The sequence below is a fragment of the Somniosus microcephalus genome, chromosome 10 (genome assembly GCF_052327205.1).
Source record: "Somniosus microcephalus isolate GS21.2 chromosome 10, FLI_Smic_1.0, whole genome shotgun sequence".
Lineage (NCBI taxonomy): Eukaryota > Metazoa > Chordata > Chondrichthyes > Squaliformes > Somniosidae > Somniosus > Somniosus microcephalus.
Genome location: NC_140996.1, coordinates 166,273,437 through 166,297,116, shown reverse-complemented (window position 1 = coordinate 166,297,116; position 23,680 = coordinate 166,273,437). Strand labels below are relative to the sequence as shown.

The 23,680-nt window shown below is 45.4% G+C and overlaps 1 protein-coding gene across 1 annotated transcript in view; it reads left to right on the top strand.

Moving 5' to 3' along the window:
* The window catches only part of c10h11orf65 (chromosome 10 C11orf65 homolog), a 154,933-nt gene that overhangs the window by 117,301 nt on the left and 13,952 nt on the right, over positions 1 to 23,680 (top strand). Inside the window, exons 9-10 of the mRNA XM_085999101.1 lie at positions 5,996 to 6,166; positions 16,524 to 16,579. Of these exons, the coding sequence (XP_085855227.1) occupies positions 5,996 to 6,166; positions 16,524 to 16,579 (227 nt within the window). The remainder of the gene's footprint in view (positions 1 to 5,995; positions 6,167 to 16,523; positions 16,580 to 23,680) is intronic.

Here is a 23,680-nt window from a genome sequence, read left to right as displayed (position 1 = left end):
GCCTTAAAGTCAAAAGGCCTTCCGACCTCCCACTGGCAGGAAGTCCTCCCAGACGTGCTCCACTCCATAAGGTCTCTGTTATGTACAGCCACTAACGCTACCCCTCACGAAAAGATGTTCGTTTTCCCCCGGAAATCCACCTCGGGCATATCTCTACCCGCGTGGCTGACGTCTCCGGGGACAGTACTATTGCGGAAGCACATGAGAGGCCATAAAACGGACCCCCTTGTGGAAAAGGTACAGCTCCTCCATGCAAACCCTCAGTACGCCTATATCGAATACTCTGACGGGCAAGAGGACACTGTTTCCATAAAAGACCTCGCTCCCTCGGGGAGCAGAGAGAACGATGAGAGACTACCCGAGGAAGACCTACACCAAAAAGAGACAGGACGCCCAGAGGTATCAATACCCAACTTTAACCGGGAGGACACTGCAGATAACCTGGAAGACACTGCGGAGGCCCGGACAGTGGAGGAACCAGAATCCACTCCCCTAGAGGCACCCCAACCAGCTTTGCACCGATCACTGGGAGCCGCAAAACCTCCTGACAGACTCACTTATACCAACTTTTAAGAAACATCACCCCGATGGACTAAATCTAAAGAAGGGGTGAATGTAATGAAATCTGTTTGTCTTGCCTGTATTCGTTTTGCACTCATGTATATTACCCTCCCCGACACGGTGTATAGTTTCACTTCCTCTTTCCTGACTAACCTGGAAGGTTCCAGGTCTTGGCTCTTGGCTCCGCCCCTGACTTTTCTTACTTAAAGATCCCAGGATCTGTATGACTCATTCCTGCGAGCCAGTCGGTGTGTTGAGATGTTAGCTCTGATCTTAGTGATTAAAAGCCAACTTGTTAAAGTCTATAACTTCTAGTTTTGTGGTTATTGAAGGCACATCAGAGATATTACATCCAATTCCCTCGTCCAGATCATTAATATATATTGTGAACAGCTGGGGCCCTAGGACCGATCCTTGCGGTACCCCACTAGTCACTGCCTGCCACTTGGAAAATGACCCATTTATTCCAACCCTTTGCTTTCTGTCCGCCAACCAGTTCTCTATCCAAGTCAATACCTTGCCCCCAATCCCATGTGCCTTAATTTTGCATGCTAATCTCTTATGTGGGACCTTATCGAAAGCCTTCTGAAAGTCCAAATATACCACATCCACTGGTTCTCCCTTATCTATTTTACCAGTTACATCCTCAAAAAATTCCAGTAGATTAGTCAAGCATGATTTACCTTTTGTAAATCCATGTTGACTTTGTCCGATCCTGTCACTGCTTTCCAAGTGCTCTGCTATTACATCTTTTATAATGGACTCTAGCATTTTCCCCACTACCGATGTCAGGCTTCCCCGCTTTTTCTCTACCACCTTTTTTGAATAGTGGGGTAACATTAGCTACCCTCCAATCCATGGGTACTGTTCCAGAGTCTATCGAGTTCTGGAAGATGACCAGCAATGCATCTACTATTTCTAGGGCCACTTCCTTAAGTACCCTGGGATGTAGATTATCAGGCCCTGGGGATTTATTGGCCTTCAGTCCCATCAATTTTCCTAACACCATTTCCCTACAAATACTGATTTCTTTCAGTTCCACCCTTTCATCAGACCTTATGTTCCCCGGCATCTCTGGGAGGTTATTTGTGTCCTCCTTTGTGAAGACAGAACCAAAATATGTATTTAGTTGGTCTGCCATTTCTTTGTCCCCCATTATAAATTCCCCTGATTCTGACTGCAAGGGACCTACGTTTGACTTCACCAATCTTTTTCTCTTCACATATCTATAAAAGCTTTTACAGTCAGTTTTTATGTTCCCTGCAAGCTTACTCTCATATTCTATTTTCCCTTTCTTAATTAATCCCTTTGTCCTCCTTTGTTGAATCCTAAACTGCTCCCAATCCTCAGGATTATTGCTTTTTCTGGCCAATTTATATGTACTCTCTTTGGATCTTATGCTATCCCTAATTTCCCTTGTTTGCCACGGTTGAGTCACCTTTTTTGTTTTATTTTTATGCCAAACTGGGATGAACAAATTCTGTAGCTCATCCATTCGGTCTTTGAATGTTTGCCAATGCCTGTCCACCGTCAACCCTTTGACTGCCATTCCCCAATCAATCCTACCCAACTCGCTCCTCAGACCATCGTAGTTTCCTTCAAAAGTACTATACTTGCGTTCATTCTTCCGCAATTGGCGGCTGAAGAAAGCCAGTGGTTGCCATGTGCCGTTGACCCACTGCTCCTGTACTGCCCCGATGGCATAATCAGATGCGTCGGTGGTAAGGGCAATGGTTGCGCCCGGAAGGGGATGTGCCAACATGGTCGCAGCAGCCAAAGCGTTCTTAGTGTCGAGGAAAGCCTGGTCCATCTGGGGTGTCCAATCGATCGGGTCTTTGCCCGATTTACCTCTGAGGGCCTCGTACAAAGGTTGCATCAACAATGCCGCCTTGGGGACGAACCAATGATAAAAATTGACCATTCCCAGAAATTCCTGGAGGGCCCTGACGGTCTGAGGAAGAGGGAGCGAGGTGACTGCTTCCACCTTCGTGGCCAGCGGGATGGCGCCTTCTGAGGTGATTCTGTGTCCCAGGAAATCAATGCTGTGCAACCCAAACTGGCACTTGGCCGGGCTGATAATAAGGCCATGTTGGCTGAGATGAGAAAAAAGAGTACGCAAGTGCGTAATGTGTTCTTTCGTGCTGTTACTGGCAATAAGGATGTCGTTTAGGTAGACGAAGATGAACGGCAGATCGCGCAATTCGGAATCCATGAGACGTTGGAAGGCTTGTGCTGCATTCTTCAGCCCAAACGGCATATGAAGGAACTCAAAGAGCCTGAAAGGTGTGATGACGGCAGTTTTGGGGACGTCCTGAGGATGCACGGGCACTTGATGATAGCCTCGGACGAGGTCTACTTTGGAAAAGATGGAATTCCCTGCCAGATGGGCCGAAAAATCCTGAATGTGACGAATTGGGTACTGATCCGGCGTGGTAGCCTCATTCAGGCGCCTGTAGTCGCCGCATGGTCGCCATCCGCCGCCCGGCTTAGGAACAATGTGTAATGGCGAGGACCAAGGACTATTCGAACATCGAATAATACCCAGGCATTCCATTGTATGGAACTCCACCTTGGCGGCCGCGAGTTTACCGGGTTCCAGCCTTCGAGCTCTCGCATAAACGGGGGATGCTGTCATGGTAATGTGGTGCGCCACACCGTGCCTCGCGACTGAAGAAGAAAATGTGGGCCTGGTGAGCTCAGGGAACTCACTGAGAAGACGAGAGAACTCATTTGGAGATGGGACTGCACAGGCAACTGACCAAGACATCGCGGTGCTTCGGTGGCAGGGGACCGAGTGAAAAGTGGAGGCACTGATTAGCCGGCAGTGTCGGACGTCGACGAGAAACCCGTTTGCGCAGAAGAAATCTGCCCCCAAGATGGCCTGTGAGACTTTCGCCGTGATGAACTCCCAAACAAAACGTTGGCCGCCAAAACTCAACTGGACCCTACGCTTTCCGAATGTGCGAATGGCCGCACCATTGGTTGCCTCGAGGGGGGGACCTTGACTGCCGGATTGAAGATCTAGCTTCAACGCTGGTAGGATACTGCACTGGGAGCCAGTATTACAGAGAAAATGTCGCCCTGACAGGGAGTCTGTAATGTATAGGAGTTTCCCTGCTGACCCGACGGCCATCGCAACTCCGGCGCGTCTCTGAGGCCTTATTGATCTCCTCAGAAACCGCTGGTTTGAGGTAGGTTTTTTTTTTGGTGAGAAACTGCAGGGCGGACGGCAATTTCTGGCCTTCGCGTCGAAACGAGCGTGGTATGCAAACCAGCTGCAGGAGAAGGAGTCGGATTCGCTCTTGTGGGGGATGGGCACCTCGTGGCTGCACAAGATTGTTGTGAGACGGTGAATATTTTATCCGCTTCCGCAGCGAGTTCAGCACAATCCGTGATCGCGGAATTGGCCAAGGCCGTCTGTACTGGCTCTGGTAGTTGACAGAGAAGCAGCTCGCGGAACAGAAAACATTGCGATTCTGAGCCCAAAAGCGTGAGCATTTGGCTCATGAGCTCTGAGGGTTTTGAGTCCCTGAGGCCGGGCATGGAGATAAGTCTGCGAGCACGCTCCGACTTGGACAGACCGAAAATCTGCAGTAAACGTGCTTTTAAAGCTTCGTACTTGCCATCGTTCGGTGGACTCTCGAGGAGGCTGACGACCCGCAAGGCTGTGGCGCTGTTGAGGGCAGAGACCACGTAATAATAACGGGTCGAATCCGCTGCTACTCCCCGGATTGCTAATAGGGCTTCCGCCTGGAAAAACCACGCGGCCGGTTGTTGCTCCCAAAATTGCGGCAGTTTGAGGGTGACGGCGTTCGTGTCCATTATGTAACTTCAACGAAAATTGTTTGAAGAAATCGGGGTCACCAATGTAGGAACTGGGGTTCCTAGCCGAAGAATTGAGATCGACTCAGAAAATCAAAAACAATAAAATTTATTGAACAAACGAAGCTGTACAGGAAACTGTTGGATACAATGCAAATAGGTCTGGTCTGCTTGAAAGCCTCTCTGGAAACTGCTAGCAGGTTCCGAGCTCAACTGCTGGCAGGTTCCGAGCTCTACTGCTAGAAGGTTCTGAGCTCTGATGTCATGACGTTCTTCCCGCCGTTGAGAGATCACGTGACGGACGGCATGATGTCATCACGTGGAGTACAGGAAAGAAGCCCTAGTACAGTTAACAGATACATTAAAGGTGCAGCCCCCAGCTGTACTACATTGCTGTAAAAGGAATTATATACAATTGTCCGTAATCCTCTGGTGGTTCCGCCACACCACCTTCGATATTACATCAATTTCTCAGATCCTACTGGAGTGTCAGAATAGATTAATTCTATTCTTGGAGCAGGGCATGAACCCATAATCTTCTGACTCAGAAGCAAGTGCCCCCTACCATTGAGCCAAGTTGGCACTTCAGTCAATGAAAGACACTGAAGAGCATGGATGAACAGAGAGACCTAGGAATTCAAATATGTCATTCCTTGAAAGTGTGAGTGCAAGTAGATAAAGTCATAAAATAGGCCAAAAGCATTTTGGGGTATTGAGTGTAAGAGCAAAGTGGTAATCATAAATTGTTGGGCCACAGTTAGAGCACTGTCTACAGTTTTGATTTCTCCATTATAGAAAGGACATTAAAACCAAAAGGAGCATGCTGCATAGATTCACCAGGATGTTACCAGAGATGAGAAACTATAGCTCCAATTTTAACTTTGGGTGCAAGTTCGGCATGGGGTGGCAGGGCAAGCATCATGCATGCCAGGGCCCACTGTTCTGAGGCCCGGGCCATTTTAACACCCTGGCCTCATTTTCACCTCCCAGGTGAGTCTCTCGCACATGGTATGGTCCCCTGGCAGTTAGGTAGGTGCATCTGGAGACGATCGCAGTCGGAGAGGGGGGAGGTTCCCTTGTGAGGTCTGGTGGAGCACTCCTGCTCCTGGTCAACAAGGAAATTGTAAAAAAAAATGTAAATCTTACCGTCTCAGCCTCCTTCTTGGTCCTGCTCTTGCCTGGCGACCCTGGCAGTGGTCGTGGGTCACGTGACTGTAGTTAGACATGCCAGTTAAATTGGCAGCGGGCGTGAGTGCAGTACCAACACTGAGGGGAGTACATTGCCTTTATTTAAACCCCCCCCCCCCACCGTAAGCCCCGTATTCATCAGGTCACCGCTGTAAGCCCCGATTCCATTGCTCCATATGACCTAGTCACCGGTACCTTGCCAGCATTCAGGTTGCTTGAGGCTAAAGAAATGGGAGCAGCATAAACTCCAACAGGTGATACCATCCAGTTGGCCTTCCTTCTTTTACACAAGGCAGAAGGACCATTCACGATTTGGATCTGTACATTACTGAGGAATATTTCCAACCCCATGTAGATTTTGCAGTCACAATACAAACAGCAGCAGAGCTCTGTTTTTCATGTTAATTTATTTCATGTCTTCCAGGTACCATGAGGGCATGCTGCAGGCCCAGACACTGGATCCAAGTACAGCTGTCCTAGTGCAGAGAGCAACAGAAGGAGTAATCAACAGTGTAGAGCAGTATGGCCCTAATGCCGTCCTAGACTGGGAGGTGGATGAACTACTTGAATGGACCAATACACTGAATTTTGAAAAGTAAATCAACCTTATTTCATTTCAGATACATCAATTATAGTTATAGTTCTTGGGACAAGAGTTAAGCCAACAAAGTACATGGAAGATACATCTTTATAATATGTGTAAGACTCTTAATTATAAATCTGCTTTAGAACGGCAAAAAATTCTATTATTGCATCCAGATGTGAATCATATACATATTATTCTATAGAAATAACGTTGTAATAACCTTTGAATGCAATGAAAGGACACACCAGATTTTTTTTCTCAATCTCAAGATATGGGCATCACTGGAAAGGCCGGCATTTATCGCCCATCCTGAGTTGCTCTTGAGAAGGTGGTGATGGGCCTTCTTTGTAAACTGCCATAGTCCATATGGTGAAGGTACTCCCACAATGCTGTTAGGTAGGGAGTTCCAGGATTTTGACTCAGTGTCGATGACGGAACGGCGATACATGTCCAAGTCAGGATGGTGTGTGACTTGGTGGGGAATGTGGGAACAGGAGTAGGCTACTCAACCCCTTGAGCATGTACTGTCATTTAATTAGATCATGTTGATCTGTAACTCAACTCTATTTACCTGCTTTTCATCCATTATCCTTTGATACCCTTGCCTAATAAGAACATAAGCAATAGGAACAGGTGTAGGCCATACAGCCCCTCGAGCCTGCTTCGTCATTCAATAAGATCATGGGTGATCTTCTACCTCAACTCCACTTTCCTGCCCTATCCCCATATGCTTTGATGTCCAAAAATCTATTGATCTCAGTCTTGAATATATTCAATCACGGAGCCTCCACAGCCCTTTAGGATAGAGAATTCAAAAGATTCACAACCCTCTGAGTGAAGAAATTTCTCCTTATCTAAAAATCTGTCAATCACAGTCCTTAAAATTTCAATTGACCCAGCATCCACATCCTTTTGGGGGAGAGAATTCCTCATTTCCACTACCCTTTGTGTGAAAAGTGCTTCCTGATTTCACTCCTGAAAAGCCTAGCTCTAATTTTAAGATTATGCCCCTTGTTCTTGATTCCCCCGCCAGAGGAAACAGCTTCTCTGTATCCAAATCATTTTAAACACCTCAATTAGATCACCCCTCAACCTTCTAAACTCAAGGGAATACAACCCAAGTTTATGCAACCTGTCCTCATAATTTAACCCTTTAAGCCCTGACATCATTTTAGTAAATCTGCGCTGTACCCATCTCTAACTCCAATATATCCTTCCTCAGATGCGGTGCCCAGAACTGAACGCAATACTCCAAATGGGGTCTGACCAAGGCTCTGTAGAACTGAAGCATAACTTCCTACCTTTTGTATTCCAATCCTCTAGAGATAAAGAGGGAAGTGATGGTGTTCCCATGCACACCCTGCCCTTGTCCTTCTAGGTGATGGAGGTTGTGGGTTTGGAAGGTGCTGTTGAATATGCCTTGGCGACTTGCTGCAGTACATCCTGTACATAGTACACACTGCAGCTGCAGTATGCTGGTGGTGGAGGGACTGGATGTTTAAGCTGGTGGATGGGGTGCCAATCAAGTAGACTGCATTGTCCTGAATGGTGTTGACCTTCTTAAGTGTTGTTGCAGCTGCACACAATTGGCGAGTATGCCATCACACTTCTGACTTGTGCCTTGTAGGTGGTGGAAAGGCTTTGGGGATTCAGGAGGCTAGGCACTCAATGCAGAATACCAGCCTCTGACCTGCCCTAGCAGCCATAGCATTTATGTGACTGGTCTAGTTGAGTTTCTGGTAAATGGTGACCCCTAATTTGTTGATGGTGGGGCTTTCAGCGATGGTAATGCCACTCTCTGCTGTTGGACATGGTCATTGTCTGAGTCTTGTGTGACGTGAATGTTACATGCCACTTATCAGCCCAAGTCTGGAGGTTGTTCAGGTCTTGCTACATGCTTCAGACACAACTATCCAAATGCCACAAAGTACCTCAAGCTGTCTACCTGCTGCTTGTACCTAATATTTAATATATCCCACCTGCACTTGTTTCCTGCTTGGGCCTTAACCACCTGCCAAAAAGCAACATCAATCATGGATATTATCATCTGAACACATCTCCCTATTCTTCTGTTCATATTTATCCATGAGTGCTATGATTCTTTAAGTACCATAGAGTCATAGAGTTATACAGCACAGAAAGAGGCCCTTCGGCCCATCGCGTCCGCGCCGGCCATCAGGCCCTGTCTAATCTAATCCCGTTTTCCAGCATTTGGTCCGTAGCCTTGTATGCTATGGCATTTCAAGTGCTCATCCAAATGCTTCTTGAATGTTGTGAGGGTTCCTGCCTCTACCACCCTTTCAGGCAGTGAGTTCCAGATTCCAACCACCCTCTGGGTGAAAAAGTTCTTCCTCAAATCCCCTCTAAACCTCCTGCCCCTTAGCTTGAATCTATGCCCCCTTGTTATTGACCCCTCTACTAAGGGAAAAAGTTCCTTTCTATCTACCCTATCTATGCCCCTCATAATTTTGTACACCTCAATCAGGTCCCCCCTCAGCCTTCTCTGCTCCAAGGAAAACAACCCCAGCCTGTCCAGTCTCTCTTCATAGCTGAAGCGCTCCAGCCCAGGTAACATCCTGGTGAATCTACTCTGCACCCTCTCCAAAGCAATCACATCCTTCCTATAGTGTGGCGACCAGAACTGCACACAGTATTCTAGCTGTGGCCTAACCAACGTTTTGTACAGCTCCATCATAACCTCCCTGCTCGTATATTCTATGCCTCGGCTAATAAAGGCAAGTATCCCATATGCCTTTTTAACCACCTTATCCACCTGTCCTGCTGCCTTCAGGGATCTATGTACATGCACACCAAGGTCCCTCTGATCCTCTGTCTTTCCTAGGGTCTTACCATTCATTGTGTATTCCCTTGCCTTGTTAGTCCCTCACCTGGCACTTTTCAGGGTTAAATTCCATTTGCCACTGTTCCGCCCATCTGACCAACCCATCTATATTGTCCTGCAGACTGAGGCTACCCTCCTTGCTATTTACCACCCCACCAATTTTCGTGTCATCTGCGAACTTACTGATCATACCTTTTACATTCACATCCAAATCATTAATGTACACCACAAACAGCAAGGACCCAGCACTGATCCCTGCGGTACCCCACTGGACCAAGGCTTCCAGTCACAAAAACAACCTTCGACCATCACCCTCTGCCTTCTGCCACTAAGCCAGTTTTGGATCCAATGTGCCAAGGCACCCTGGATCCCATGGGCTCTTACCTTCTTGACCAGTCTCCTATGCGGGACTTTATCGAAAGCCTTACTGAAATTCATGTATACCACATCCACTGCACTACCCTCATCCACACACCTAGTCACCCCCTCGAAAAATTCAATCAACTTAGTCAGACATGATCTTCCCTTGACAAAGCCATGCTGACTATCCCTGATTAATCCTTGCCTCTCCAAGTGGAGACTAATTCTGTCCCTCAGAATTTTTTCCAATAATTTCCCTACCACTGATGTTAGGCTCACTGGCCTGTAATTCCCTGGTTTATCCCTACTACCCTTCTTGAATAATGGTACTACGTTAGCTGTTCTCCAGTCCTCTGGCACATCCCCTGTGGCCAGAGAGGTTCTGAAAATTTGTGTCAGAGCCCCTGCAATCTCCTCCTTTGCGTCACACAGCAGCCTGGGATACATCTCGTCCGGGCCTGGGGATTTATCCACTTTTAAGCCTGCTAAAACCGCTAGTACCTCCTCCCTCTCGATGCTAATATGTTCAAGTATATCACAGTCCCCCTGCCCGATTTCTATGTCTACATCGTCCGTCTCCATAGTGAACACAGATGCAAAAAATTCATTTAAAACCCCACCTACATCTTCTGGCTCCACACACACATTGCCACTTTGGTTCCTAATGGGCCCTACTCTTTCCCAAGTTATCCTCTTACCCTTAATATACTTATAAAACACCTTAGGATTTTCCTTTATTTTGCTTGCCAGTGTTATTTCATGGCCCCTCCTCGCTCTCCTAATTTCTTTTTTAAGTATCCCCCTGCACTTTTTATACTCCTCTAGGGCTTCCTCTGTCTTTAGTCCTTTGTATCTGCCAAAAGCCCCCCTTTTCTTCCTAATCCATTCTCGTATATCCCTTGACATCCAAGGTTCCCTGGGCTTGTTGGTCCCACCCTTGACCTTTACGGGAACATGTTGGCATTGTACTCTCTCAATTTCCTTTCTGAAAGACTCCCATTGCTCCGATGTGGATTTTCCTACAAGTAGCTGATCCCAGTCCACTTTGGCCAGATCCTGCCTTATCATATTAAAATCGGCCTTCCCCCAATTTAGAACCTTTATTTCCGGTCCATCTCTGTCCTTTTCCATGACTACCTTAAATCTCACCGAATTATGGTCACTGTCACCAAAGTGCTCACCTACTAACACTTCTACCACTTGCTCAGCCACATTCCCTAGAATTAGGTCCAGTACCGCCCCCTCTCTTGTAGGACTTTCTACATGCTGGCTCAAAAAGCTCTCCTGGATGCACTTTAAGAATTCTGCACCCTCTAAGCCTTTCACACTCTGACTATCTCAGTTAATATTGGGGAAGTTGAAATCCCCCACTATTATTACCCTATTATTTGCACATTTCTCTGGGATTTGCCTACATATCTGTTCCTCTATCTCCCGCTGACTGTTTGGGGGCCTATAGTACACTCCCAGCAAAGTGCTTGCCCCCTTTTTGTTTTTAAGTTCTACCCATATGGCCTCATTAGAGGAACCTGTTAATATATCATCCCTCCTTACAGCAGTAATTGACTCCTTAATTAATGTTGCGACACCCCCTCCTCTTTTATCCCCCCCCTTCTGTCTCGCCTGAAGATTCTATACCCCGGAATATTGAGCTGCCAGTCTTGCCCCTCCCTCAACCATGTCTCCGTGATAGCAACAATATCATACACCCATGTGTTCATCAACACCTTCAGTTCATCCAACTTATTCGCAAGACTCCTTGCATTAAAATAAATGCCATCCAGCCTTGCCCTACTCCCTTGTGCCGTTACATATTTGCTCTGCCTTCCAAGTTGACTTGTTTTTTCCTCTATATTTGGCTGTACATCACCCCCTATTATAGCTCCACTCTGTATCCCATCCCCCTGCCAAGTTAGTTTAAACCCCCCCCAACAGTGCTAGCAAACCTCCCCGCAAGGATATTTGTCCCATTCTGGTTCAGGTGCAACCCGTCTGACTTGTACAAGTCCCACCTTCCCCAGAAGCAGACCCAGTGATCCAGGAAACTAAAGCCCTCCCTCCTGCACCAACTCTTTAACCACGCATAAATAATCCCAATATGAAAACTTTGAAAATGACAATGATAATTTTTCTAAAAAAAAAGAAAATTGACCTGAAAGAATGATACATATTAATGAAACCATGCATAATCTAGCAACCATTTACAGCGTCATTAAAAGCTACTCAAAATACTTGATAAATAAGTTAGGTTTAAACAAAACTGGTTTAAATTTCCCTGTTGGCCCAATGGGTAAATGCACTGCCTGGTGTGGTACTAAGCCGTATAGACCAGAAGATTGCATGTTTGATTCCCAGTCCGTGCTGAGTTAGCTGATGTCAGCCAGGCAGCAGTAGGGCTGCTACAATTGGCCTCAGCACTCTGGGTTAGGGAGGGAAAAGGTCAGTCATGATTCCCACTCCTAATCACTGACCAGTGACTGCTGCTGGAAAGTGTACATGTGAAGTTTGGGTGAGGTCAGTATCGGGTTCTGCTGTGATACTTTCTTTGGTCAATTAACCTAGGTTCACGAGAAGAATTGACCACTTGGTGAGGTACTGGAGGGATGCTAGTGCCTTTTTTTTAATTAATTCGTGGGATGTGGGCGTTGCTGGCAAGGCCAGCATTTATTGCCCATCCCTAATTGTCCTTGAGAAGGTGGTGCCTTGAACCGCTGCAATCCGTGTGGTGAAGGTACTCTCACAGTGCTGTTAGGCAGGGAGTTCCAGGATTTTGACCCAGCGACGATGAAGTAACGGCGATATACTTCCAAGTCAGGATGGTGTGTGACTTGGAGGGGAACTTGGAGGTGGTGGTGTTCCCATGCGCTTGCTGCCCTTGTCCTTCTAGGTGGTAAGGTCGCATGTTTGGGAGGTGCTGCTGAAGAAGCCTTGGCGAGTTGCTGCAGTGCATCTTGTAGATGGTACACACTGCAGCCACGGTACGACGATGGTGGAGGGAGTGAATGTTTAAGGTGATGAATGGGGTGCCAATCAAGCGGGCTGCTTTGTCTTGGATGGTGTCGAGCTTCTTGAGTGTTGTTGGAGCTGCACTCATCTAGGCAAGTGGAGAGTGTTCTATCACACACCTGACTTGTGCTTTGTAGATGGTGGAAAGGCTTTGGGGAGTCAGGAGGGGAGACACTCACCACAGAATACCAAGCCTCTGACCTGCTCTTGTGGTCACAGTATTTATGTGGCTGGTCCAGTTATGTTTCTGGTCAATGGTGACCCCAGGGATATTGAGGTTGGGGGATTCGGCAATGGTAATGCCATTGAATGTCAAGGGGTGGTGGTTAGACTCTTGCTTGTTGGAGATAGTCATTGCCTGGCACTTGTGTGGTGCAAATGTTACCTGCCACTTATCAGCCCAAGTCTGAATGTCGTCCAGGTCTTGCTGCATGTGGGCATGGACTGCTTCATTTTCTGAGGAGTTGCGAATGCCACTGAACACTGTGCAGTTATCAGCAAACATCCCCACTCCTGACCTTATGATGGAGGGAAGGTCATTGATGAAGCAGCTGAAGATGGTTGGAACTAGGACACTGCCTTGAGGAACTCCTGCTGCGATGTCCTGGGGCTGTGATGATTGACCTCCAACCACCACAACCATCTTCCTTTGTGCAAGGTATGACTCCAACCAGTGGAGAGTTTTCCCCCTGATTCCCATTAACTTCAGTTTTACTAGGACTCCTTGATGTCAAGGGCAGTCACTCTCACCTCACCTCTTGAATTCAACTCTTTTGTCCATGTTTGGACCAAGGCTGTAATGAGGTCTGGAGCCAAGTGGTCCTGGCGGAACCCAAACTGGGCATCAGTGAGTAGGTTATTGGTGAGTAAGTGCTGCTTGATAGCACTGTCGACGACACCTTCCATCACTTTGCTGATGATTGAGAGTTGACTGATGAGCCGGTAATTGGCCGGATTGGATTTGTCCTGCTTTTTGTGAACAGCACATACATGGGCAGTTTTCCACATTGTCGGATAGATGCCAATGCTATAGCTGTACTGGAACAGCTTAGCTAGAGGCACGTCTACTTCTGGAGCACAAGTCTTCAGCACGACAGCCGGGATGTTGTTAGGGCCCATAGCCTTTGCTGTATCCAGTGTGCTCAGCCGTTTCTTGATATCATGTGGAGTGAATCAAATTGGCTGAAGACTGGCTTCTGTGGTGGTGGGGACCTCAGGAGGAGGTCGATATGGATCATCCACTCGGCACTTCTAGCTGAAGATGGTTGCAAATGCTTCAGCTTTGTCTTTTGCACTCACGTGCTGGGCTCCACCATCATTGAGGATGAGGATATTCATGGAGCCTCCTCCTCCCGTTAGTTGTTTAATAGTCCACCACCATTCACGACTGGATGTGGCAGGACTGCAGAGCTTTCATCTGATCCGTTGATTGTGGGATCACCTAGCTCTGTCTATAGCATGCTGCTTCCGCTTTTTAGCATGCATGTAGTCCTGTGTTGCAGCTTCCCCAGGTTGGCATTGCATTTTTAGGTATGCCTGGTGCTGCTCCTGGCATGCTCTTCTACATTCCTTATTGAACCAGGTTTGGTCCCCTGGCATGATGGCATTGGTAGAGTGAGGGATATGCTGGGCCATGTGGTTACAGATTGTGGTGGAACACAATTCTGCTGCTGCTGTTGGCCCACAGCGCCTCAAGGATGTCCCGTTTTGAGCTGCTTGATCTGTTCTGAATCTATCCCATTTAGCACGGTGGTAGTGCCACACAACACGATGGAGGGTGTCCTCAGTGTGAAAACGGGACTTGGTCTCCACAGTGAACTGCGGAGGTCACTGTTACCAATGCTGTCATGGGCAGATGCATCTGCGACAGGTAGATTGGTGAGGACGAGGTCAAGTAGGTTTTTCCCTCGTGTTTGATCTCTCACCACCTGTCGCAGGCCCAGACTGGCAGTTATGTCCTTCCGGACTCGGCCAGCTTGGTCTGTAGTGGTGCTACCGAGGCACTCTTGGTGATGGACATTGAAGTGCCCCACCCAGAGTACATTCTGTGCCTTTGCTACTCTCAATGCTTCTTCCAAGTGGTGTTCAATATGGAGGAGTACTGAATCATCAGCTGAGGGAGGGCGTAGGTGGTATTCAGCAGGAGGTTTCCTTGTCCATGCTTGACCTGAAACCATGTGACTTCATGCGGTCCGGAGTCAATGTTGAGGACTCCCAGGGCCACTCCTTCCCAACTGTATACCACTGTGCCACTACCCCTGGTGGGTCTGTCCTGCTGGTGGGACAGGACATACCCAGGGATGGTGATGGAGGAGTTTGAGACATTGGCTGAAAGGTATGATTCTGTGAGTATGACTATGTCAGGCTGTTGCTTGACTAGTCTGTGGGACAGGTCTCCCCATTTTGACATAAGTCGGCAGATGTTGGTGAGGAGGACGTTGCAGGGTCGACTGGGCTAGGTGTGCCATTGTCGTGTCTGTAGCCGGTGCTGAGGTCGATGCCAGGTGGTCCCACAGTTTTGAGACTTGAGAAGGGATGGGACTATGGAGAGGGAGACCTTGTCAGATATTATGTTAAATAACAACAGAAAATGCTGGAAAAACTCAGCAGGCCAGGCAACATCCGTGGAGCGAGAAATAGAGTCAACGTTTCGGGTCGAAACCCTTCTACAGAACTGAGAGAAAAGGCAGGAAATGAAAGTTTGGGGGCTGGGAAATGGGGGAGGGGATGAAAGAAGAGACATTAAGAGATATTCAAGGTGAGACGAGAGTAGTAGGACAGGTAAAGAAACAGACAATTACTCTAGATGAAGTGTGAAATGCGCTGGCAGAGTGAAAGACAGCTGCCATGTGGGACAGAGAGAAAAAAAGACAGCTGCCATGTGGAAGCTCGGTCGCCTGTCATTTCAATTCACCGCTCCATTCCCACTCAGACCTCACCGTCTGTGGCCTCTTGCACTGTTCCACGGAAGCTCACCGTAAACTCGAGGAACAGCACCTCATCTTCCAATTAGGCACTTTACAGCCTTCCGGACTCAATATCGAGTTCAACAACTTCAGATCATAACCTCGGCCCCTATTATATTTTTATATTTTTTATCCACACTTTTGATTTGTGACTTTTCCTTTTTTTTCCTCTCTCTCCCACATGGCAGCTGTCTTTCACTCTGCCAGCGCATTTCACACTTCATCTAGAGTAATTGTCTGTTTCTTTACCTGTCCTATTACTATCTCGTCTCACCTTGAATATCTCTTAATGTCTCTTCTTTCATCCCCTCCCCCATTTCCCAGCCCCCAAACTGCCTTTTGTTTCATTTCCTGCCTTTTCTCTCAGTTCTGTAGCAGGGTTTCGACCCGAAACGTTGACTCTATTTCTCTCTCCACGGATGTTGCCTGGCCTGCTGAGTTTTTCCAGCATTTTCTGTTGTTATTTCGGATTTCCAGCATCCGCAGTATTTTGCTATCATCAGATATTATATTTGTTGCTTAGAAAAATAAGAGTTAAGCTGACCATAGTAGTATTGATAAGACAATGGCGAGAGAGAGATATTGGAGGGTAGAGGTGAGAGAGGGATCACCTGTCAGATGACAAGTTGTTTCTTGCATCCTGTTCAGGAGTGTGAGAGATTATAGAAGAAACTCCCCACACATGGGAGCAATATTCAAGGCTTAGATGGACTGAGCACTACTAGAGTCTACATTTTACCACATATAAAGTATGTGGTGTATAAAATTATGAGGGGTCTAGATAAAGTGGATAGAAAGGACCTATTTCCCTTAGCAGAGGGGTCAAAAGCTAGGGGGCACAGATTTAAAGTAATTGGTGGAAGGTTTAGAGGGGATTTGAGGGGAAAGTTCTTCACCCAGAGGGTTGTGGGGGTCTGGAACTCACTGCCTGAAAGGGTGGTAGAGGCAGGAACCCTAACTACATTTAAAAAGTACTTGGATGTGCACTTGGGATGCTCTAACCTGCAGGGCTACGGACCAAGAGCTGGGAAGTGGGATTAGGCTGGATAGCTCTTTGTTGGCTGGCATGGACACGATGGGCCGAAATGGCCTCCTTCCGTGCTGTAACTTTCTATGATTCTATGATATAACACTAATAAAGTATTGGAGAAAATCATCAAAGAAAAATGATTCCTGCTGAACTGTTTTTCAGATATTTAAATGACTGGATGGAAATTGCAAGTAGCAACTCTTCTGCAAATTTTCAAGGTACCTCTATATTAAGATCACTTCTTCCTTTATGTAGGAGCAATAATACTCCAGATATTAATTTTACATAAATATATAAAACATCAAAATAGAACACCAATTGAAAATTGTAAACAAGAGACCATTAAAAAATTAGTGTAAAGAGACAGTTTTTAAATGATTATTTAACCTTTGGGATTTTATGTAATTGGGGAAGTTCAATGGCATTTATTCAGTACTTTATTATAGTGAATTGTGTGACTATATAAAGGGTACCATATGAAAGCCAATAGGATATGATTTATATCTCATGAGTGGGTTGACCTGAGAACTCATGAGTGATAAATTTACAAGTGAACTTTAGTTATTCTTCAAATTTTCTTGCAGTTTATTGTTATGTGCTGTGGGTTAAGAATGTTTTTTAAATAAAATTTTCAAAGAAAAATAGTTACAGCAATTATAACAAAATATGAGGAGGTCACTGGTTGGCAGTCAGGTGTAGGAATTCTGGCTGAGGTCAACTGTAGCACCAGAAGTGTTACCCTGGCTGAGATCAGTTAACTCGGCAGAGACCATGGGGGTGATTTTATCAATGGGGACATGATCGAGGCGGGACTGCTGCTTGTCTGGTTTTAGTCCTGCCTCCATCGACGTCTGACCAACCCACGCTATTTTCCCTTGATTGACCTTGTTAAGCCCAGTCAATTAAGGGAAAGCCGGTGACAGAGGACATCAGCGTATGACGTTTCATCTGTCAAGATTTTTTGACAGTTGAATTGTCATCGTTTGACAGCTCTGTGAAGTTGTCAAACACTGATGATCTGTCTTCTAAGTTGAGTCCTTGTACTGAAGACTCACTTAGAAAGCTTTCCTGAGCAGAAAGCAGAAGGCCGCTGCATTTAAGAATGCAGCGGCCGTTCTGCTTTCTCTGCCGGTGAGATGAGGCAGCGATGAAGCCTGGAGGAAGAAGCAAAGGTAAGTAATCTTATTAAAACACTCTACACTCACCTCACACACTTACCTCTCCACACTTGCACTCATCTCTCACCTGCACACCAGACATTTCGGCCCCGCAGACCCACAGCTCGCCTCGGCGAGGTTCGGAGCCGTCGGGAAGCCCACACTTTAGGTCTCAAAATAGGGATTAGCCAAAAAACTGCCTGTTAACTATCTGTTAACCGGCAGTTAATTGGTACTAATCTCCTTCCCGCCTCGAGGAGACGGGACCCGGTGCGGGTCTGGTACTTGCCTCCTGGGAAGATGGCACAGAGGCAGGTTGGGGGCGGGATGGGTACCCGCTCCCAGATTCTGCCATTTCCTGGCAGTCCCACCTCCATACCCGCCTCCCTAGGGCTGGCAAAATCGCCCCTCATAAATTGAACCCAGGATGTTCCTTGTCTTCAATGCTCAGTAACATACCGTGTGATGAATTTACCCACTAAGTTAATTATTTGCACTTTCATTACAGACTGTTCTAGTTAATTCTGGCCTTCTCAATATAATGTTAGTGTGTTACTCAAGGTTATGTATGTCAGACTGTGTAAAGCTTATTGTAGTCCTCCAAAAGATACCAGCGGAGGTGACATATAGGGATAATTGTAGTCTAAACCTTGCCATGTAGACATAGGGCAGGAATTTCCTCAGATCTACACCCGCTCCATCACTGCATTTCTGGAAAAGTTAAGGCAGCAGAGTGGTAGCGTCTCTGAGGAAATATGGTTCTTCCTTTTTCAAACTTCTTAAGTATCACTCTATTGTACATGGGATAACTGATAGAACAATTCAATTGGCAGATAATTGTGACAGCCCTGTTATGTTCATTAATAACTAGACGTTTTCATTATGAACAGCTAGCGTCTAGCTAGTCACTTTATTCATGCCCTGTGGACTTCTACAGTATCCATCTTGACTACTGCCTTGTGGGTAGCCTAGTGCATCGTGGGTAGTCCCACTCTATATATATATACAGCTAGACATACAGCAACATACAGCTCCACCTAGTGTACCATTCTAGAATGACATGTTACTGATCATTACATCCCCCTTACTTTGAGGTTAAACAAAATCAATATCAATCAACTTTCAAGAAAAACGATAAATATGATATCAGTAACACTTTTGTTAGTGCTCTATAAACATAAACATTTTCACAACAGTCAACACATTTTCAAAGCTTTACTTTATACTCAAAGATTAAGTCTATCAGGCTTTTTTTACTTCACGTGCGGATCTTCTCAGCACAGGTAAGTCTGATGTGTTTTCCTGAGAGCCTGTTTGCGTTAGATTGTTCTGGTGGTGATTGACAAGATTCAGTTGCGGCATTGTCATCGATTTGCTTTTGGATAGTTTCTTGTGTTTTCAGGAGGGAACGGCGGTTCCTCCTGAGAATCTGTCCTTCCTCAGTTCTAACAGTGTATGACCTTGGTCCTACTTCCTCAAGAACTGTAGCTTTCCTGTTCCATGCATCTGGATCCTCAATCCTGACAACATCATCCCTTGTCAATGGTTTCAGAGTTTTGGATGACTTGTCATAGTATGATTTCTGTTTCAGCTTTAACAGTTGAAGTCTCTGTCTCAGTTCCTTACTCTGCTTTTCTTTTGCACAGCAGGGTAGCGTGGTACGCAACTTGCGACCCATTAGGAGTTCAGCAGGTGAAGAACCAGAGTCTAAAGGTGAGGCTCGGTAGCTCAGCAGGGCGAGATAAGGATCAGACTTGCTTTCTGTCGCTTTCTTCAGCAGCTGTTTGAGAACTTGAACGCCTTTTTCTGCCTTACCATTCGATTGAGCATACAAAGGACTGGATGTGATGTGCTGAAAGTCATACTGTGCTGCAAACTGTTGCCACTCCTTACAGTTGAAGCACGGACCATTGTCGCTAACGGCAATCCTGGGAATCCCATGTCTGGCGAAGATGGATTTAACATACATTATGACACTGCTTGCTGTGGTGCTTGAGAGCAGCGCCATCTCAGGATAGTTAGAATAGTAGTCAATCACTATTAGATATTCTTTACCATTCAAATGAAAAAGGTCCATACCAACCTTTTGCCATGGTGCTGTTGGTAAGTCAGCTACTATCATTGGTTCCTTTGTTTGTTTGTTTGTTTTGGTGTTTCTGACACGTCTCACATTCACCTATCATGTTCTCAATGTCCTTATTTATGCCAGGCCAATAAACAGTGTCTCTTGCTCTCCTTTTGCATTTTTCAATTCCGAGGTGTCCCTCATGAATCCTTTTGAGCATGTCTTGACGTAAAGCCTGTGGAATGACTATTCTGTTCTGTTTTAGTAATAGTCCACTTGCGACACTCAATTCTGACCTGATGTGAAAGTACTTTGGACAGGAACCTTTTGGCCAACCATGATGAATGTTCTCTATTACTGTTTGTAACGCTGTATCTTTTACTGTTTCTTCTGCTATTTGCTTTGATTTTGTGTCTGACATGGGCAGCGCAGCAGTGACCATACTCACATGAACATCCACGTCTTCTTCAGTAGAGCTCACATGACTCATTGTGGGTGCTCGGGATAGTGCATCTGCTAACACTATGTGTTTGCCTGGTGTGTAGATCAGTTCAAAGTCATATCTTTGCAGCTTCATCATGAGTTGTATCCTTGGAGACATCTCATTCAGATTTTTTTTTATGATGGCAACCAGTGGGCTGTGGTCTGTCTCAACTGTGAAGGTGGGAAGTCCATATATGTAGCCATGGAACTTTTCTAGTCCAACTACCAAGCCTAGACATTCCTTTTCAATCTGGGCGTATCGACACTCAGAATCAGTCATAGACCTGGAGGCATAGGCAACAGGCTTCCAATCTTCACCCTCTGCTTGTAGCAAGACCGTGCCTAGGCCATCTTTTGATGCATCCATTGACACTTTGATTCTCTTTGTTGGGTCAAAGAAGGTGAGTACAGGTGTGGTTGTCAGCACTGTTTTGATGTTCATCCACTCTTGTTCATGTCTTTCTGTCCATGCGAACTCATTTGTTTTACGTAGCAGGTCTCGCAGACAGGCTGTCTTGGCTGACAAACTTCATTGGAAAGTTCATTCCTAACTTATCATCCCCATGATGTGTAGCACTCCTTTTTTGTCAGTGGGTCGGGGCATTTTGAGTATGGCGTTTACTTTTTCCATATCTGGCTCTATTCCTTTACCAGATAGATTATCTCCTAGGAAAGTGACTTCCTGGATGCCAAACTGACACTTGGCTTTGTTGAGCTTCAGTCCATTCCGGCGTATGCTCTGTAGCACTTTAGTCAGTCTCTCATTGTGTCCTTTCAGTGTGGAACCCCAGATGATGATGTCATCAACATAGACCCAAACTCCTTCCAGACCTTCAATTATGTGTTCCATCGCTCTATGAAAGATTTCAGATGCATTCTGAGGAAACAATACCTGCCAAATGGTGTGTTGAAGGTACAGTATTTGGTGCTCTCTTCATCCAGTTTTAGTTGCCAAAATCCTTGTGAGGCATCGAGCTTTGTGAAGTATCTGGCACCTGACATTTCACTGGTGATTTCTTCTCGCTTGGGAATCTGGTAGTGTTCACGTTTTATGTTTGCATTTAAGTCCTTTGGATCCATGCATCTTCTTAGATCATTGTTCTTTTTCTTTACACATACCATGGAGTTGACCCAGTCTGTTGGCTCTTCGACTTTCCTGATGACTCCTAGTGTGGTCATTCTGTCCAGTTCTTTCTTGAGCCGGTCACGCAGGGGTGCTGGAACTCTCCGTGGAGCATGTACCACTGGCTGAGCATCCTCCTTCTTTAGCTGGATCTTGTAAGTGAATGGTAGAACTCCAAATCCTTTGAACACATCCTGGAAATTACTCACTACAGAATCCACCGAGTCATCTGGTCTGCTTATGGCACAGTTTATACGGTAGACTCTCTTGACCAGTTCTAAGTCCTCACAAGCTTTTTCACCTAGTAGTGAATCAAGTCCTTCACCCACAACAGAAAACATGAGATGATGCACTTTGTCTTTGACTGTCACTTTAAGTCTGCATACACCTAAGCTATCTATTTTCTGTCCATTATAGTTCTTCAGTAGTACTGACTTTTTCTGTATTTTGGGCTTTTCTTTCATGTTTTTAATGTCACTCATACTGATTAAGTTTGCTTTTGCCCCAATGTCTAGTTTCAATGTAACTAATGCTCCATTTACCTGCAGTGGGATCATCCATTTGTCCTCTTTTACTGCATTAACTTTATGTTCAGCATTGTCCATTCCTGAGGGCTGCACATTTTCTGTATCCTTTTTGATATTGTCACATGACACCATTCCTACAGAAAATGTCTCACTTAAATCAGTGTCCTCAATCACATTGACTTGTTGCCCTTTCTTTGTTTTTACTTTTGAAAAGCATTGTTTGGCAAAGTGATTCTTTCCATGACATTTTGTGCACATTTTCCCAAACACAGGGCATTGTCGTGACTGGTGTTTGTAACCACAGCGTGTACAATTAAAAATTCCTTCCTCCGATTGCTTTTCATTTCTGTTCTGCCCATGTTTCTTTCCTTTGTAGGACACAGCACCAACAGCAGCACTATCACTTACTACAATCGCATTATTATTATTTTCACTGAAAGTCTTCGCGTGCTTTTGAGCTAGCTCACTGGCTTGGCGTATTTTCACAGCATTTTCCAATGTTAGTTTGGTTTCTCTCAACAGACGTTCCCTGACCTTTTTATCATGAATACCAAACACAATCTGGTCACGAATCATGGATAATTTCAGATCAGAGAAATTACATGTCTGTGCTTTCAGTTTTAGATCGGTCACAAAGCTATCAAAAGTCTCATTTTGCTGCTGTGTCCATGAACGGAACACATACCTCTCATAGGTTTCGTTCTTTTTGGGAGAACAATGTGTATCAAATTTCTTTAGCACATCGTCCAATTTTTTTCTGTCCTGCTCTGGATCAAATACAAACGTATTAAATACCTCTATCACCTGCGGGCCTGCAACCATGAGCAGCAACGCTATTTTCCTTGCGTCTGGCATCGTACCGAACCCGATGGCAGCAATGTAGAGTTCGAATTGTTGTTTGAAAGTCCGCCAATTGCAGTCAACATTCCCCGTGAGTTTCAAACCCTCCGGTGGCTTCAAATTCTCCATGTCGCGTTTCACAATTTTCAGCAGATTTTACCAATCCTGGTACCATGTTATGTTCATTAATAACTAGACGTTTTCATTATGAACAGCTAGCTTCTAGCTAGTCACTTTATTCATGCCATGTGGACTTCTACAGTATCCATCTTGACTACTGCCTTGTGGGTAGCCTAGTGCATTGGGGGTAGTCCCACTCATATATATATATATATATACAGCTAGACATACAGCTCCACCTAGTGTACCATTCTGGAATAACATGTTACTGATCATTACAAGCCCCTTTGGAATCAATGAGCAAAGCAATGAGGTAAACAAGATGCAATTTATGACAATTACATATTAATACCTCCTTGATACCTGCAAGAGTCATATTTCAGATATTTAAATGACTGGATGGAAATTGCAAGTAGCAACTCTTCTGCAAATTTTCAAGGTACCTCTATATTAAGATCACTTCTTCCTTTATGTAGGAGCAATAATACTCCAGATATTAATTTTACATAAATATATAAAACATCAAAATAGAACACCAATTGAAAATTGTAAACAAGAGACCATTAAAAAATTAGTGTAAAGAGACAGTTTTTAAATGATTATTTAACCTTTGGGATTTTATGTAATTGGGGAAGTTCAATGGCATTTATTCAGTACTTTATTATAGTGAATTGTGTGACTATATAAAGGGTACCATATGAAAGCCAATAGGATATGATTTATATCTCATGAGTGGGTTGACCTGAGAACTCATGAGTGATAAATTTACAAGTGAACTTTAGTTATTCTTCAAATTTTCTTGCAGTTTATTGTTATGTGCTGTGGGTTAAGAATGTTTTTTAAATAAAATTTTCAAAGAAAAATAGTTACAGCAATTATAACAAAATATGAGGAGGTCACTGGTTGGCAGTCAGGTGTAGGAATTCTGGCTGAGGTCAACTGTAGCACCAGAAGTGTTACCCTGGCTGAGATCAGTTAACTCGGCAGAGACCATGGGGGTGATT